The 19,044-nt window shown below is 33.1% G+C and overlaps 1 protein-coding gene across 1 annotated transcript in view; it reads left to right on the forward strand.

The window, feature by feature from the left end:
* Positions 1–18,342, forward strand: part of GABRG1 (gamma-aminobutyric acid type A receptor subunit gamma1) — a 93,119-nt gene extending 74,777 nt beyond the window's left edge. Inside the window, exons 8-9 of the mRNA XM_079154859.1 lie at positions 1,378–1,589; positions 12,585–18,342. Coding sequence (XP_079010985.1) covers positions 1,378–1,589; positions 12,585–12,854 — 482 coding nt within the window. The 3' untranslated portion in view covers positions 12,855–18,342. The remainder of the gene's footprint in view (positions 1–1,377; positions 1,590–12,584) is intronic.
* The last annotated feature ends 702 nt before the right edge of the window (positions 18,343–19,044 follow it).

Raw genomic sequence — 19,044 nt, forward strand, 5'->3', positions numbered from 1 at the left:
CACACTTGTGACATTTTCTTTTCCAAGTCTAAGAACTGGTAAAACTAGAAAGATGGGCATGCTCCAACCATAGAGCCATATATAGTGTGCTAAAGAAGGAGAATTACAGCAGTTTAGGCAAGAAGAGGTCTGGCATGTGATTTAGGTGACCAAGATGAGGCAGGACATGATGGCGGGAAGATGTGGTGGAGGAGCGTTGCTTCATTCATAGCATCCAGGAAGCAAAGAGAAAGAAGAGGCCACACGGAATATGTACCCTCTGAGGTCTCACTCCCAGTGACCCATCTCCTCCAGTCACAAACCACCTGTCTACAGTTACCAGTCAGCCCATTCAGACTAGGATCGACCCATTAGGTGACAGTTCTCACAATCCGTTCTTTCACCTCCAAACACCCGTGCATTAGCCCAGAAGCTTTGGGAGGACAGTTCATGTGCAGACTATAGCAGTGACCTAAGATTAATGGCAGGAACCACAAGAAGGCCAGTGGGTAAGAAGGGGTAGTCATTTCCAAAGACAGACACAATGGGGTAGGGCTCCTGGACACATCCCTGTTACACATATTGAGTTCTTAAAAATATAAATCTTTACTCAGTCCTTCTGAAGCATTCACTCGGTATAATTATGCCTAGATACTTAAACACTGAGGTTAAAAAGTAGGTTTAAGTTAATTTATCAGATGAGAAGCCTGTATGTTCATTTGGATTGATTTCAACCACGTATAGCAGAAAATCTTCAACTGCTATTGCTTCAGTTAGGTAGAACGGTGTGTGACGCCCCTGAGCAAGCCTAGTGGTAGGGAGGACAAGGTCACATGGAACACGGAAGTAGGATGCATGCAGGCTCCTAGCTTTCTTCTGAGTTGTGAGTAATCTGAATTCCCAGGATCATTTACTGGTCTAAGATGTTTGCAGGCTCTCCAGCCATTGCATTCCCTCAGAACACATTCAGAGAGGGAGAGAGAGGCCTTTCCCACTTCATCGATGCCATCTTTTAGACTGCTTTCATTCTGGACTCGTTTCCCCTTGGCTAGATCTTAGCCTGTGGTCATATTCTGCTGCTGAGAAGGTGGCAAACGAAGTTGTGCTTCCAGGCAACCACATACTAGTTAAAAAATTGGTATTTTATTACAATGGAGAAAGAGACGGATGGATATTGGGCATCAATTTGCAGTCCACAGTAATTTAAATGACTCAAATTCACAGACACAAAGAGCACATTGAACATAGCGTAGCCATGGTTACCAGTAATTCTTTCTGTAAATCCCTGGTAATCATATTCTTTTGTTTCCATTGTTTATTTAAGCTCAAAATGTTGCCTGATCAGATGAAAAACTAGAGTTAAATTATTTTTAATCTATTTTTTTCCTCTCTCCATAGGTATCACTACAGTTTTGACTATGACAACCCTCAGCACAATTGCCAGGAAGTCTTTACCTAAGGTTTCTTACGTGACTGCGATGGATCTCTTTGTTTCTGTGTGTTTCATTTTTGTTTTTGCAGCCTTGATGGAATATGGAACTTTGCATTATTTTACTAGCAACAAAAAAGGAAAGACTACTAGAGACAAGAAGTTAAAAAACAAGCCCTCGGTATGTCACAAAAGAATTTTTTCATAAATGCCAATTTACTCAGAGATGCTGTTTCAAATACTTGTGTGGTTATTTGCTTAAGGTAATAGGGATTGTCTGCGGCACTGTGACACAAGATACACAGAAAGATGAAACTGGAGAGCCCAACATTGCCTGCCAATTTTTATATTTATATTTCCTCAATATTCCTATTGTATCTCCTTGCAGAATAATTTCTAATACGATAACATCTTCCACAAGTGGCATATATTTTTGGTACCTAAAATAATTTTTAAGATTTGTCCTCGATTCTATTTTTGTGTTAGAATTTGGATTTCAAATAAATTCAAACTGTTACATAGTTACACTCCCTTAATCCTCCTTTCCTATCATGTATTATCTACCTTAATTCATACTATATTGGTTCATATATTAAAATTTATTTTATTGATTCTAATATACATAAGTATTGGATAATTGATCATAACTTCCTTATATAATGGCAATTATCAATCTGAAAGTTATATCTAACACTAAGTGTTTCATGATTTCATTTATTCTCAGAAGATAAAATAACGAATAAATTCAGTGATTTCAGAAGGACAGCTTAGTAAGTGAGAGATCCAAGACTCAAACTCAGGTCTGTTTTGGTACCAGAGCTCAAACTTGTAACCCTTTCTTCATATTTCCCTATTCTCAGGAAATTCAAAAAGTAGACATTTATTTCTCCAAAATTAACAAAAAGATGCTTCATCATTAATTTCATTAAGTGTTTTCAAAACTGATTTGTTCCAAAATACACAAATAAAGGAGAACTGTATAAAGCAGCTATGATGGGTGCAAGGTTAAAAGCCTGCCATGTTGTATATTCAGTGAGGCATGGCGTTTTCCATAGTACCTAGTTAGTGTCAGGATTCAGTGATTTATTTTTCCTCTCTTTGTTTTTATTAGTTTCTTTATGAAATTTTGCCATACATTTAAATTATAATTTACTTTTCATGTTATATTCCAAGGGGCAAGCCCTGTTATATTTTGTTCTCAGACTCCCACAATATTCTAAAAGCAAAGCACATTTCTGGCAATACAAATTTGAGGATTTCCGTTGTGCGATGAGCCTGTAATTCTTTAAGATTACATCATTTTAGCTTAACATAGTGATGTCCCTGAAGGAACACACCAAAGAGCAAGAATGTCAGCTTTAAAATTCATTGCTAACTTGTTAGGTAAAGAAAAATGAAGGTTTTCCTTTATTTAAAGGAAGGTACCTTTAACTAAAGCCAGATTTAATTAAATCTGGCTAGATTTAATTTGGATAGCATGTTAGATTTTTTTTTTTTTTTTTTTTTTTGTATAGTGTGTTTACTACCTTCAAAATTTTAGTTCTGGAAATTTTGATTGAAAAGGTTCAGAATAAAAATAACAACAATAGATGTTGGTGTGGATGTGGGGGAAAAGGCACACTTGTACATTGCTGGTGGAGTTGCAAATTGGTGCAGTCACTCTGGAAAGCAGTGTGGAGATTCCTCATTTTGACCCAGTTATCCCACACCTCAGTTTATAACCAAAGCACTACATACTACAGTAACGCAGCCACATCAATGTTTATAGCAGCTCAGTTCACAATAGCTAGATTGTGGAATCAACCTAGATGCCCTTTGACATATGAATGGATAAAGAAACTGTGGTGTATATACACAATGGAATATTATTCAACTATAAATAATAATAATAATATGGCATTTGCAAATAAATGGATGGAATTGGAGAATATCATGCTAAGTGAAATAAGCCAATCCCAAAAACTCAAAAGTTGAAAGTTTTCCCTGATAAGTGGATGATAATATATAATGGGACTGGAGGAGTCGGGGGTGAGAGAAAAATGGAGGAACTTTAGATTAGGTAGAGGGAAATGAGAAGGAGGAGGGTGCAGGGGTATGAAAGATGGCGGAATGAGACAGACATCATTACCCTATGTACATGTATGATTACACGAATGGTATGAATCTACATCATGTACAACCATAGAAATGAAAAGAAGTACTCCATTTGTGTACAATGAATCAAAATGCAGTCTGGAAAAATAAAGACATAATTTAAAAAAACTAATAATAAAAGTCAGACAAAGTATACTCTTAAATGGATTTTCTAATTTCACTCTAAGAAGACAGATCATGGGTTCTGTCATTTTATTACCTAACGACACAAAACTGAAAAGTGGGTGCTGTAGGGTGGCTGCTGGTCTGTTGACTGCAGATCATGGCATAGTTCTAGAGAGCACGATTACTCCAAAGAGCTGAGACAGTGGAAAGCAAATGTTAGAATTGTGATGTTATTCAGACCTAAGTTCATAGATCCTGTTCTAGTATAGTTATTTAGGAAAAAAATAAATCTATCAACTATTTAAAATTTAATCCAGGATGCAAAATTCTATAGATAGAAAAACCAAGAATAGAAATTAAATGACAGCTTTGAACCACTAAATGATGACAAACAGCAATAGTTCAACTGATATAACTGAATGCCTAGGTGACACAAATATTTTTTGCAGTCATCCAAACTGAAGTTCCTTAGTCTTTCTTTCTTTGTGCAGTTATGTGCTTTCTGAGCTCTTTTAGTCTTAAATTGTGCTTGAAAGGCCAGGATTAGTAATCAAGTCTGCCTCCCTGCCTTGTTCAATGTTCAGTCATATGGACTTCCTAATCAGGTAAATAAGAATGTACTTTTATAAAGAATAGACAGCCTTTGTGTTTTTGTGATTGGCTTATTTCACTTAGCATGATAGTCTCCAGGTCCATCCCTTGGGTGGCAAATGCCATAATTTAATTCTTCTTCATGGCTGAGTAATATTCCACTGTCTATAGACCACATTTTCTTTATTTCTTCATCTGTTGAAGTGCACCCAATTTGTTTTCATATCTTAGCTGTTGTGAATTGAACTGCTATAAACATTAATGTCACTGTGCTGCTGTCATGTATACCTAAAAAGAACAAATAAAAAATATATTTACATTTTTAAAAAAGAATAGACAACTCTGTTTGTTGTTATCTTATATATTCTACTTAAGGGTCTTGTGGAATCCACATGTTTCTTTTTTTCAATCAGGAAAATTAAACATGCAGCCTGGGCTCAGAGTCCTGCAGCATCTTGTCTTTATGCCTGCTTGTGCTTTGACCACCTCTTTTTATCTGCCTCTTTCTCCTTCATCTTCAGTGGATGAAATTGGAGAATATCGTGCTAAGTGAGATAAGCCAATCTCAGAAAGCCAAAGGATGAATGATCTCGCTGATAAGTGGAGGATGACACATCTTCTTTAATAGGCTTAAAATTCTGAATAGTTGGAAGTTCAGAATTACCCCCCCCCCTTTTTTTTTTTTTTTGCAAATCTTTGAAACAATGGTCAGGACGAGATAATAAGCAGAACTGAAGTCCCCTTCTTGACATCTCTTCAACTGCTTAGAACTAAGCATCCTAGAAAGTCCTGATTTACTTTCTTTAGGTAGAGATTATAGTTGAACACCACAGATTTTTAGCAATTATGAACCCTTTAAGAAAAACATGAATTAATAAAGATGTTTTCTACTTTATTCTCCATATGAGCTCTTTCTTCTGTCTTCTTTTGTCACTCTCGTTTTCATCTATTTTTCAATCTTTCTTTTATTTGTCCTACCTGGTTTCTTTCACTCTTCCTTTCTCTCTCTGTTTTCTTCTTCCTTCTTAATTGTGCATATTAATGACATTTGATTAGGTCCACATTCCCATCCAATATATATGTTTTTTTTCTTCATTGCCACTCATTAAGAATGTGATTAGGTATATTGTTATTCCTCTATCGGGAACTAGATATACGCATTTGAGAACAGAAATCATTTTTAGGGTCTCAATTTTATTAAAACATAAAATGATAGAAATGTATTTCCTCAGTCATGGATGAGGTAATTTTGAGACAAGAATGTGTTCTCTGGAGCCAGGTGTGCTGGTGTGCAATTGTAATCTCAGCACCTTGCCAGGCGGGGGCAGGAACATCGAAAGTTTGAGGCCAGTCTCCGCAAGTCAGTGAGACCCTCAGCAGCTTAGTGAGATCCTGTCTAAAAATAAGAAATAAAAATAGGGATGTAGCCCAGTGGTAAAGTGTGCCTGGATCCAATCTGCAGAGCTTAAATAAATAAATAAATAGAAATTTTTAAAAATATGTTCTCTGCTTTTGGACATCTTTAAATCTTGTTGTGGGAAAATAGAAATTCAAATATAAGATAATAAAGTGAAATATATATAACAGTGCAATATAAAAATCCAAAGTAAAGAAAGAAGCTATTAGAGAATTAATAATGAAATGGGTATTTCCTCATACAGTTTCAGAAGCAGAATATTTTTTACAATGAATATAAATAAGCTAAAGAATAATATATATATATATATATATGTACTTTTTTTGAGGAGCTGTTCTTGTTGACATAGGCACTGAAAACGTGGTCTATGTAGCCAATACCTAGCATCCCAGGCAGTCTTGAGATACCGTGTAATACGGTCTGTGAAACATCGATTTATCAGGCACACAGCGTTGAAAACAGGCTTATGTCAATGTGGGTCACAGTGAAGTAGGAAGGCTTCCTTTAATTTCAAGTGTAAATAATTCATTCCAAAAGCATGCAAACTAATTCTTTCAAAGTGTGTTTGGTAGAGAAAATTTCAGAGAACATATGACATCACTAAAGTAATTTTTTGAAAAATAAGTTACAGTTTTCAGAAGAAACAAGTAGGGATAACATTGAAGACAGAGAGAACCATATGAGCTGAGTGTAGCTTACGAATGAAAACAAAAGGTAGACATTTATGTCCCAAACGTTGATGGCTCATCTGGTTCCTACCAGCTACATATGGCTAGGTTGATTTAAGTTAATTAAAGTAAAATTTTAATATTCAGTATCTTAGTAGCACTAGGCATATTCCAAGTGCTCAGTAGTCACATGTGGTGACTGCTTTCTTGGACAAAGTGGATTCGGGACATTTCTATCAGGACAGAGCTGGTTTAGAGAATGGGAACCTTAGAAAATAAATTAATCCATGCTGAGGTTAGAAAAGTAGTTTTGGGCCAGATTGTGCAGCCTGCAGTGCAATACAAAGCAGGTAGATTTTGTCTTATCAGCACTGGTAAGTCACGCATATCGTTTTAGTAGGATAGTATATTTACATATATATTTTTGAAAGAAAATTAGAAGTAACAAAGTATATACTTGGATGGCAAATGAGTCAGGAAAATAAATTTGGAGACTATTACAATAGTTCAAGAAGTACTATACTATTGAAAGCCAGAACCTAAGTATTAGGTTGAAGATAAAATATAAAGAGATTTTCTTCCCAGCTCCCACCTCACAAACTCTTCTCTGCAATGAAGAGATATTCTTCTTTAGTTGATGCATATCTGTATGAATAAACATCCACCTTTCAGAGTATGTATCAGAATCACAAAAAAACGCATCAATCTATAATTTCACAAATTTTGCATATTTTTTCCCTGAAATGGCATTTGGCAAAGCTCCCAGGAGGGATTATGTGATATTGGTGAAATGTGAAATACAGCAAAATTGTTGCTGAAGGAATTGTAAAAAGTCAGTGGATGGTGGGACGTTTTCAGCAGATAGGGTCATCATTTAATGTCAGTTGTGACAATGGTCTTATGATGTTCTCTGCAGGTGTCTAGATACCACCAACGGCTCTTCTTTCCATTTTGGCTTTCACATAAACTCCTTTCATGCTTTTCTTCCTACTTAAAGCACCACTGACTATTACATCTGAAAGAAACAAGAATGATCATTGAGGAAAACTCATTTAAAAAACAACTAATTTTAAACTAATAGTAATATGAGTACATGGTTGAAGCAGATAGATAAATGGATCAATAATGTACAATTAGGAATAAAATTCTCTACCTAGCAGCCTTGGTCCCAACTCAGAATGAACCCTGTTTTCACATTCCTCTGATGATTATTTTGTGCTTTTAATTCTTGGTATACCAAATTTAAAGTATCAAAAATAGAAAAAAATCAAAGAGTAATTAGCTCTTCTACCGTTACCTTATTCTCTCGGTATTTTATTTTTGATTTATAGTACTATATTGGTTAATTTTTAACGTTAAGCTTTGACTTGATGTTTGTGACTGCCAATCTGATTATCATTTGTAGGTAAACCTTTTTCTTTTCTTAACATTTTCCATTGTGTTTGTCATGGTGTAAAATATTTCTTAAATATCAGTATATTTTTTTTACTTCAATATTTAATAGACCTCTCTGCTATTTTTGTGAATTTTTTTGATTCTTTGTTCCAATAGGTTTCTATTTTGTCCTCTAAAAACTATTGTTAGATGCTTTTATACTTCCTAGGTTAACTGTACATTCTAGATTTTCTTTGTATCATTATTTTCAGTAAGGTTTTTTTTTCTTGTATAGGATGGGGAATTTCCTCAAGATTTTATTTTAGATTTTTTTTTTTTTTGAGTATTTTAAAACTTATCCTAACATGTTGAATTTCTGAGAGGTCTTATTTTCTAGCTGTTCTCCCTTTGCTTTTCCTATAATGGATTTATCAGCTTAAGTACTTTTGAGTGAACTAATTACAAGGATTATGTTCTTGTTTACTGATTTATGAGTCAGTATATCTAACAGTTCCATATCACTTTTTTCTTTTGCATTGTTGGTTTACCTCAGAAGTTCTTAATGATTATTCTCCAGTGGTCCCTGCAAGTGTGTTTTCTAAGTGTCGCGTTTCCAGTTGTCGGATTTCATTTTTGTGTGTGTTGGGGAGCATACCATCTCATTGCTTCCAAATATACACACACATTCTCTAAATGATAAATATTAGGACAATGAGGACATTACTGGAACATTCCAACACCGCCAAAGGAGTCCTAATCTTCCCTGAGATGGTGGGATGTTATTAATTATTGTCCTCCAAAAAGTTATGAGGTTCCCACAATGAGCAAACCACCATCTGCCAGCCTCCGACTTCTGGGCATGCACAGTACAAGGGCTGGTTCAAATCAGCACAGCTGATCCAGGATGGGCATTTAGCTGACACCATGTTTCCATCCTATTTAATGTGCCATTCTTTCTCCCTTAGGGGAACATCTCTAGAGTTTTGGGAAAAAAATATTTTCCACATGCATGTTTCCATTTCCTTGGCATTTCTGAGATGCCTTTACCTTAGATATATTTTTTTCCATTGGCCTTGGTCTTTGACTTTCACAAACTCTAACAGGCAGATTGACTACTCCCCCTCACCAAAATCCACCCCCTGTTTTAAGTACTGACACGGATTTCATAATTATTTTGAACATTCCGACTGATGCTTAAACAAGATTTATAAAAGAGAGGTAGAGAAAACCAGTGCTTAGGTTGGCATTCTCACATATAATGTTTTACAAGGAGAATTAATGAGTAATATTAGCATTTCATAACATTAATAAATTTATCTAATATTTGCTGTTTATATTACTAATAACATGCATGGTATTAGCATATAGTATAAATAGTAATTAAATAAATACATAACTTTATGTTTTAGTTAGCCTTTGCATCACTGTGAACCAAATACCTGACAAGAACAATTTAGAGGAAGAAAAAATGTATTTTGTTTCACTATTTCAGTGTTTCAGTCCATGGTGTGCTTACTCCATAGCTGGGCCTGAGGTGAGCTAGAACATCATAGTAGAAGGGTATGGAGGAACTTTAGATTACGTAGAGACGGAGGGTTATGAAAAATAGTGGACTGAGACAGACATCATCACCCTAAGTACATGTATGATTACACAAATGGTATGAATCCAAACAGAAACAAAATGATGTACCCCATTTGTGTACAATGAATCAAAATGCAGTCTGTAAAAATAAAAAAATAAAATAATTTTTTAAAAAAAGGGCATGAAAGAGGAAAACAACTAAGAACATAAAAGCCAGGAGGCAGAGAGAGAGCTATACTCACCAGGGACCATATACAGACCCTGGAGTCACACCCAGTAACCTTCCTCTGGCCATATTCTACCTGCCTATAGTTATTAATTCCATCAGGGAATTAATCCACTTATTAGGTTTCTCCTCTCATACTCTAATCATTATCTCTAAATTCACATGAGCTTTTGGGAGAGTCCTCATATCTAAACCATACTACTAAATGTATGCATTTTATATTAAATGATGATTTATCTAGTTCTTAATCTTTATTTGACATTTGTCTTGGTGATGAAAATATTATTTTATCAGTATATTTAATACTGATAAAATTATATATTATTTAATAATATACTGAAATAATATATTTCAGTATATTATTAATATAATAGTAAACTTGTACTTGATGTATGTATCTTTAGTAGTGGGAATGGAATGAATTTCTGAAAATTATTTTTAACTCTAATCTTAGTGACTGTGAAAATAATAAAACAAGGGCTATCCTCTAAGCTATAATAATACTAACAGAAAATCTTGTTCCAGTGTGTTGTGTCTTTTTATATCACTTTAGCTGATTTACTTTTATTTTTACAAAGTATGCTATCTTGGAGGGCAGCCAGGATAGTGTAGTTGTACTTCAGAAAGTGCAGTTTGGAATGTATATATTCTTCCCATTAATCATTCAGTGGTTTCCAACTCAGAAGTCTGTGTGTCAGCAGTATTTTATTTTATTGATACTGTGTCAGAGCTTTGGTATTTTTTTCTGCCTAGATAGAGTCTATTTCTGTTCACTTTCATTATTAATTGAACTACAGTTTCTTTTAATTTATCAATTTGGTTTTTTGGAGGGAGGAAAGGAGTAGCAAGAAACAAGAAAATTGTCCAAGTATCATTAAAAGAGAATCTCCATAACAGTGACCACCAGATTAGTCCATTCATAAACTGAACTGCTGGCAGATTTTCTCCATTTTTCTGCACTTTCATCCTTGATCATTCCTCTCATGCATAAATGATATCTTCTGACACCATATTTCTGTTTATGGCAGTGCTGAGTGACATAGGGATATATGAAATATGTCTTCAACCGTATAAACCTTAAAAGTGTCGGCTAACAAACTTGTATTTTAATTAGGTTTCACTCTGATTTGCATATGAAAATATGCTATTTAAGTATTAAGTGGCAAGGAAATGAATATCAATTGGTCTCATTTTTTACATAATTTTAGTGCTCCACAAAAATGTTAGAGTCTAGTCAAGTACCACAAGGTTCACCCTCAAAAGAACTGTCGTTAACCCTGCATAATAAGCCACCTCTGTTTATTACAATATGTCCAAGTGCAGTCATGAATTTATTTGTGTTTAGGCCATTGATGCTCATCTCCAAGCTGAACATTTTGTTTCCAATATGGATATTATGACTGCATGTTTCCATCTTTTTTAAATATCACTACATGCAGTTTTTTGCTTCATTTTGAGTATCATGAATTTTTAATATTTACTGGCTTGGATTCTGTTTCTTTAAAAAAAAATAGAATGACTTTGAATATAGGTCCAAATTTCAAGAAATTCTTATATTTGTTTAATTTGTAAACTCTTTTCCATAAAGTATTTAATTTGTCTTGCTGTGGGAGTTATCTTTTTCAAAGTTCAAACTAAAATAATTTTGGTAGACATTCACATTAGAAAGAATTAAGATCAAGTTAAAATAATTTTTATAAAATGGCATTTTATTTAGCATTGTGGTAATAAAACCACTGATTATAATAAGTTGTTAGATTACAACTTAGATAACCCTTGAAATAGGCAGACGTTCAGAATGACCAGTTACTAAAACTGCTGTCTTCATGCATATTTTACATGCTTTTTTATTCAAAAATTTACTAAATTTTTTCCAGGAACTCTTTTAAGTTCAGGATTTTGTTGTTATTATTGCTTATCACTTTTTGTCTTGTTACATATTCTATAGTTGATTATGATACGCCCTTACTGGGAGTCAGTGGTGAAAAGAACAGTAACAGCAACAATAATTATTATCTGCTTAAAATTGAACACTTGCTGCTTCACATATTTTGCTTGGTGCTTGATGGGCATCATCTCATTTAATCCTCAAACAGAGCTACAGTATTGTTATTGTGACTTTTGCACAGCAGAAGACTCAGGCAAGAGAGCAATTGTATTTCCTGTTCAAGTTTATACAACTCTGCTCAGCCAGGCTAGAATTTCAGTCCGTCCAACTCTAAAGTGCTTGCCTTCTTGCTCTATAATATTCTGGTATTGCCTGATTTATGATACTTTCAAAAACACTTTTCTCTCTAAGTATTATTCAGATACTGGCATTATGAAATGTTAATTTGATATGTTTTCCAAGTAATCCTGATAATAGTGGTAGCTATTGTTACCAGGTAAGATGAAGCACTGATCATTCTATGGGAGTTATGAAATTTACTCATCATAGCCATCACAAAAATTAGGTGCTAATATAATTCGAGCTATGATGATAGCTAGAGTGGTAAAATGACCAGTTTTGAACACCAATTGTTCCCAAATCTAGGTTTTTAGCTTCTGTACATCTCTTCAAAATATAGTGCTTTGTACTTATACACTACAAACTCTCAATTTTTTTTTGTCCATTTACTTCTTATGCTTTTTGCATTTTTAAAATGTCTTCTTTGTTATTTATTCTCATTATTACAAAAATAAATAACAAGATATTTCAAACATATATTGCATTGTAAATATTTTAGTGTAACATACCATAGAAATATAGGGTTTATTCTAATTTAAGTATTAGATTCAAGTTGACAATATTTTGGTGGACCAACTTTCTAAAGGCATAAAATATATATTTACTTTTAAGTTATTTGTATTGTACATAATCTTTGGAATGTAAGGAAAGTTACATGTTGCAGTTGTAAATTGTAATCTAAAAATACATTAAAATTGAAAATACTTGATTTTTGAAAATCACTATTACTTGTATTGCTTATAAGTCTCCCAGAGTTTTTCTTGAAGGAACAAATTGATCTGGGTTTATGCTACTTTTTTGTCTCAAAAACTAATTTATTATTTTGTCAGCTATCCCCTGGTCTCCATGCTGGATCCACTCTGATTCCAATGAATAGCATTTCTCTGCCGCAAGGAGAAGATGATTATGGGTATCAGTGTTTGGAGGGAAAAGATTGCGCCAGCTTCTTCTGCTGCTTTGAAGACTGCAGAACAGGATCTTGGAGGGAAGGAAGGATTCACATACGCATTGCCAAAATTGACTCCTACTCAAGAATATTTTTCCCAACAGCTTTTGCACTGTTCAATCTGGTTTACTGGGTTGGCTATCTTTACTTATAAATTCTACTACTAAACAAAAAATCATAAGATATCTGACTAAATCTGATGTAATCTGCTGTACTTCAGTAATATGAGGGTCAAATTAAAATGTGAAGAATCCAATGGTTAAAATCTGAATAGTATTGTAACTATTTTAAGACCTTCATAGGTAAATAAAATAACCACTTTTAGTTTCATTTACATAAATTTATAGTTGTCAGATCCAGTAGGTTAAAATATTATTATATGTATTTTTAATTCACAGGTGTCCTGTTAAGATTCTGAATGCCTCATAAGTTATATGACACATATTTTAAAGATGAAATACATTTAATATGTATTTTGCTTAACTATAACTATCATTGTAATGGAGGACTAATGCCTAATATTTAATAACTTTTTTTGCCAAAAAAGTTGCTTACTTGATTTTTTTTTCTTGATTTTTATTTATCTGCCCCATTTGGGATACACTTTGTTAAAAACAAATCCATGATTTCCTTGGATTTCTTTCCAAGATGTTTTCATTACCCAGAAGACATTATTTTTTAATTCTTAAAAACTATTTATTGTGAATTGACAACTTATAGTTGCATAAATTTATGGGGTGGAAAGTGATATCATGATCTATGAATACAATCTGAAATAATTAAATCAAGCTAGTTGCCAATTACAGATGACTTATGAAATGACCAGTTAGTATCTATCCTTTAATCCAGTCCATTTCCTGATTCAATATTAAGCAGAACTTCAACTATATTTAGTCTGAGGATTTGCAAACTTGAATGGAAACTACGAGCCTCCATTTTTTGAAAAGCAAAGTGAAAAAATTTCAGGAAAAATGTTGCATTTATCCATTTTATTTTCTGCTTAATGATATTTATGAAGCATGAAGATGTTAACACTGAAATGCTAAAATCTGCCCACTCTAAAATTAAATGCAAAGGGAAATGATAATTGTTTTCTTTAAGTGCTAAGAGTGTTACAGTCCCTGAGTCAACAAGCATTAGGGAAGAGTAGTTGCATGTACTCTTAATGGTTAATAAGTTATTTAGCAAATTAAGTTGCAAGTCATATTGAGGGTATGCTCTTGAATATATGGTATTAACATTTGTTAGACCTTATGTACCTGGGAAACAGCTTTAGGTCTGTATCACAAATGGCCTTTTCCTCCTCCTGAGTTCTGGGTACAGTTTCACAACTACATTATAAAAGGTTCTGTTCTCTTTTCTAGAAAATGGGACAAGCCTCAAAATCATGTTGAAGGTGGAATTTTTAGAGACATTTTCAATGAACATTAGTGTGGCAGCTGTCTATATTTCTACAGACAGCAGCAGAAAAAGTGCTGATAAGGTCTCATTCTATGTAAAGACTATCAATACTTGTCAACTATCTCTGGTTAAGAAGGGAATTAAAGTTAGGCTTCAATGATCATATTCGTTAGTCATTTAGCATATCAATTGCTTATATGAGCTCCATATATATTCAATACAACCTGATTTTCTGGAGAATTACCACAGTCTTCTTGAAGATAAATTTTAAAAAATGTTTATAATGCCAAGAGCAAAATCATAATTAAGAGTTTTATGATCGAGGACTGAAAAGAGTTGATGATGAAGCTATCACTTACATATTTGACACATGAGTTTGTAATGTGGGGTTCCTCCTTTTGGTCAGTGAGTGGGGCTCTGGCATGATTATACTTATGTTTTGGGAACATATAGGATTTTTTCTTCTTAATCAAAATATATTTCACTGGGTATTACCTGGCTGAATTTGATTTTTTTTTTTTTTTTTCGCTTTGCTTTTCTACTCTGAGAAAAGTAGCAGGAACTGAACATTAATGAAAATGTCCACTGAGACGGCCTTTTTTTTTTTAATGGAAAGCCAATTAAACTTTGGCTATGTATATATTCATTTGTAGATTATTCATGCATTCAGGTTTATAATATTGAGTATTGGCGGATGTCCTAACGTGCACATTCATTTCAGGATAAATGAAAAATAAAGTATCCATGAAGAAATAAAATACTTCATTAAATTTTTTATGGCTAGTTCACATGTTTTAAGCTACAGCTTGCTCATTATCATGGGGCAGTTTTGACTTTGGGGCTCTTTCAATTGTATCTGAGCATGACTACACTTTAAAGTACTTAAAATGCTTGATATAAATAGCCTTCATTTTCTCATTGGTGTTTTATTAACTAGACTTTAAATGTTGACAGTATTTAAAAGTGAGAATAAAATTGATGAAAATATAAAAGATGATTTTCTATTTACATTCCTTGTATATAAAAATAAGCCCTTTGTTTTCAAAGCTACTATTATTTTGAGCAGTTTTATTTAAATATGCAGATCAGAAAAAGAGGTATACAAACTGATTATTTCTAAAATTAAGACTGAAAATGTCAAAATGCATTTAGACCCTTTTTACAAGAAATCAAAAGAACTTATTTTCAAATGGGAGGCGATCCAGTTTTTGTTTCTTTCTTTTTCAGGTATTAATTTTACCATTTTGGGAAATACCTTTTGAAAAAGTCTTTCTCTTTTTCCTGGTGGTTTATGTCTAGATTTATTGGATTTACTGGGACTTGTGTTCCCTGGATGAAAAAAAGAAAAAGTTTTTAACACTTATAGCAAAACAGTGGATAAAACAGATGAGAAAGATAACTGAAGCAGAAGGATTTAGTAGAATCATTTTATAAAAATGTAAATTCATGTAGATCTAGCCTCTAAATATATGACCAGGATGCAAAAGTTCTGAAAAAGAAATGCAATTAGCACATTTTTTCCCCATTTAGATTTACAATAACATGGTAACTTTTTATGTATCCTTGAACTGCATGGACAGAATTAGACTCACTTGAAATTAATTACTACAGTGTTGAGTTGTTTATAAAAACAATACAGGTACTTAGAGTTCTGAGAATTCAGTAGGGAAAGGGAACATTTTCCCCAGAAGTTTAACTAAATATAAAGTTTTGATATAAGCAAAAATCAGACAATTCTTTGAATGCGTTTTCTTGTAAGTTAAAGATAGATTTCATTAAGATGTTTTTAAAATGGATCAATTCTGGACAAAAGCACAGTAAATATGGGTAAATAAGGAAGTGATGATCAGGATTTTTTGCCTTTAGTTTGTTTCCATATTCAGGTATCTATGTAGTCATAAAACAGACCAGATCGTTCCTTAAGAACAAGGATAAAATTGAGGACTGCTTTCTTGACAATGACCGAAGATCACAAAGAATAACTGGTAGTACTCTCACACCAACGGGCCCATAACTATAAAGCTGAAATTGTGTTTCAAGTCAATGTATTATAACTAAATGCATTCTATACTTCTATTATATAGAAGAACTTTAAATAGGATGATTTGTTTGAGCAAAATTGAATCTAACAGCTAGTATTTGAATAAACACAGCAAATTAGTAAATATATGCATTACAATGATCCAATTTTCATGCCAGTGCTTATTCTCAGTCTTGTAAAGTTTAATGGAGTAAGAAGTCACATTCATGATTATTGCATTGGTCTCAGCACCAGGGTTAACGTGACCCAATTGATACTTTAATGGTTTAGCATTTGTCCCATTACAGACATTGTGAAAATTATCTCTGACCAAATATGTTTTTTGAAGTCATCAAATTTATTCAGTTTCTCAGTGTCATGCTATATGAAGGTCATCTCTAATTGGTACTGTTTCTGTTGACCATTCTTTGTCTTTTACTGCTAGGAAGGGTTTATCATGCCACTATGAAGTTGCGAAAACCATTAACAAGTCTTTATTAAATAAATTCCTAATGGACTTTCCAAACACCATTGACCACATTTAAACATAAAGTTGGCTCTGATTTTCTGTGCTTGCATTTTGAAAGTAAAGTAATCCAATTTAAGTATTTATGTAGCACTCTATATAAAGTAATGTTCTTTGTAATTTAAAAACATAAAGATGAACTCTCAAGGAACAGATAGTCAAATAAATAAAAGATTATTTATACAATTCAAGAAAAGGAGGACTACATTGGGAAGATTTCATGGATATATGTTTAGAAATGAGAAACAGGGGATTCGATATGTTAATAGGTGAGAAAACAGAGATCACAAATTCCAGGTGAGAGGATAACTTGGATAAAGAAACAGAATCATAGGCACAAATGAAAATTTCATTTTAATTGGTGGTTAAGATTCATATAGAGACATTCGAAGGGCTGGAAATACAGCCCTTTTCCTATGGTAGAGAAGCAAGAATACATACTTCAGGAGATGAGATATTATTAATTAAAGTGTACCGAGATACTGGAATACAAAAGAGCCATTATTAAAACTGAAGAACATTCATCTTATTGGTGCATGATCTTGGGAGTAAGAAAAATGAGGAAGTTAAGTATAGAAGCTGAGGTGATGAAGATTAGTACTTGGGGCTGGGGTTGTGGCTCAGTGGTAGAGTACTCCCCTAGCATGCACAAGGCCCTGGGTTTGATCCTCAGCACAAAATAAAATAAAGATATTGTGTCCACCTAAAACAAATTTAAAAAAAAAAGAAAGAAAGAAAAGAAAAGTTAAAAAAAAGATTAGTACTCAAAGACAGAAGTTTTCAGTGGAGAGAGGGAGAGATCGCCTTTCTTAAGAAAAAAAAGTTACAGACATTAGGTTTTGATTCATAAACAATATTAACCAAAAGACCTGGTGTGTGTGTGGGAAATCCTTTCTTTAATACTTATCTGAGAGTAAAAGGACATGAAAGCGCTACAAAGAAATTCTGGTTGTGTTACAATCTTGTTTCCTATTGCATTTTAATCCAGTAATTATATTTTAAGAATCTATTTTTTTTCCTGAAGTGAAAATCATGGGTGGTCTGTCCAGATTAATATTTTCATTAAATCTATTCCTTATTGAAAGGTTTTTCTCTTAACTAGTCTCATTTTTCTAACCAAGACACACACATATACACATCATATATATATATGTATATATATCATATATACCTATATGTTATGATGGACAAGGAGAGGAAGAGAAGAGAAGCATGAATATAAATAAGCCACTGTGATACCAGACAAATTCAAATTGATTTCTGATCCTCAAACAATTTCTGAAATATTTGACTTAATAAATAAATGAATTTTTTATTGTTAGACAATGGAATGTACCTGGACCCTTTGACTCTGAGTAGTACATACTGTGATAACTGAAATGTAGCCAAGCAAAAAGGGATAATGAACATACTTTTAGGACATTATTGACTTAAATGGAAATATTTTCAATTTCAATAAATTGCTGTAATAGCGGCTATTTGCATCCATTAAGTGTATGTAGTTACTTCACATAATAAAATTTTGCGGTTTGTGATGAAAATGGCTTCTACTTTAGTTCTGCTTCATGATTTTGAGAAGCTTTTGTAAGTGTGTGGCAAAAATATTTCAATTTTTTCAAGTGTTCTGTACATTCATGATCCTAAATACAAACTAAACTAGTAACTTGTTGTGAAATAAAGAGTTTACATGTTACATTTTCTTTGAAATGTGTCCTTTTTGATAGTTTACATACAGCTGTCTTCCTGAATTGTTTTAGAGTGTGTGATTATGACATTAACACTGAAGTTAATTTCTGATTAGTGTTATTTCACATTTTGTTGAGTTAAGGCAATTAAGGTAAGAGTTTGTCCTTGATAGAGTTTTAAAAAGGAATTGAACTATAAGATGCTAAATAAAGATAATTAATATTTATAGTTTCATTACTCAGACCATAAATTTCTAGATTATTCCAACAATTTGTGATTTCCTCCTAATATTAACTGTCCTATAATCTTATTCAGGTAAATCAACGAGAATAATATATATTAGGAAAAGCACTCCGAACATTGCAAATAACTCATATTATGAGAAAGTCTGGTTTCACTTGAGAAAAAAAAGTTACCAAAGGAAAATTGAAAGCCAGAAAATCAAGAAAATGAGATTTTTTTTTTTTTTTAAGTCTTCCCACTTCTCTCTTCCCTAACTCTAAAGTACAATGTTAAAGTAAAAGTTGGTGATCCTTTGTTAAGGTCCAAAGTAACACATATACTGATTTCATAAAAAGCTATAGAAGGAGGGGAGTCACACAGTTTCTTGAGTCCTATTTCTGTCTGCAACCTTAAATGAATTAGATATCAATTATTTAGTCTTCAAAGACAGGGACTCTGTTAGCAGATAGGAAAATTTTGCTCAGTGTA

This window comes from Sciurus vulgaris, assembly GCF_902686455.1.
Source record: "Sciurus vulgaris genome assembly, chromosome: 9".
Taxonomy (NCBI): Eukaryota; Metazoa; Chordata; class Mammalia; order Rodentia; family Sciuridae; genus Sciurus; species Sciurus vulgaris.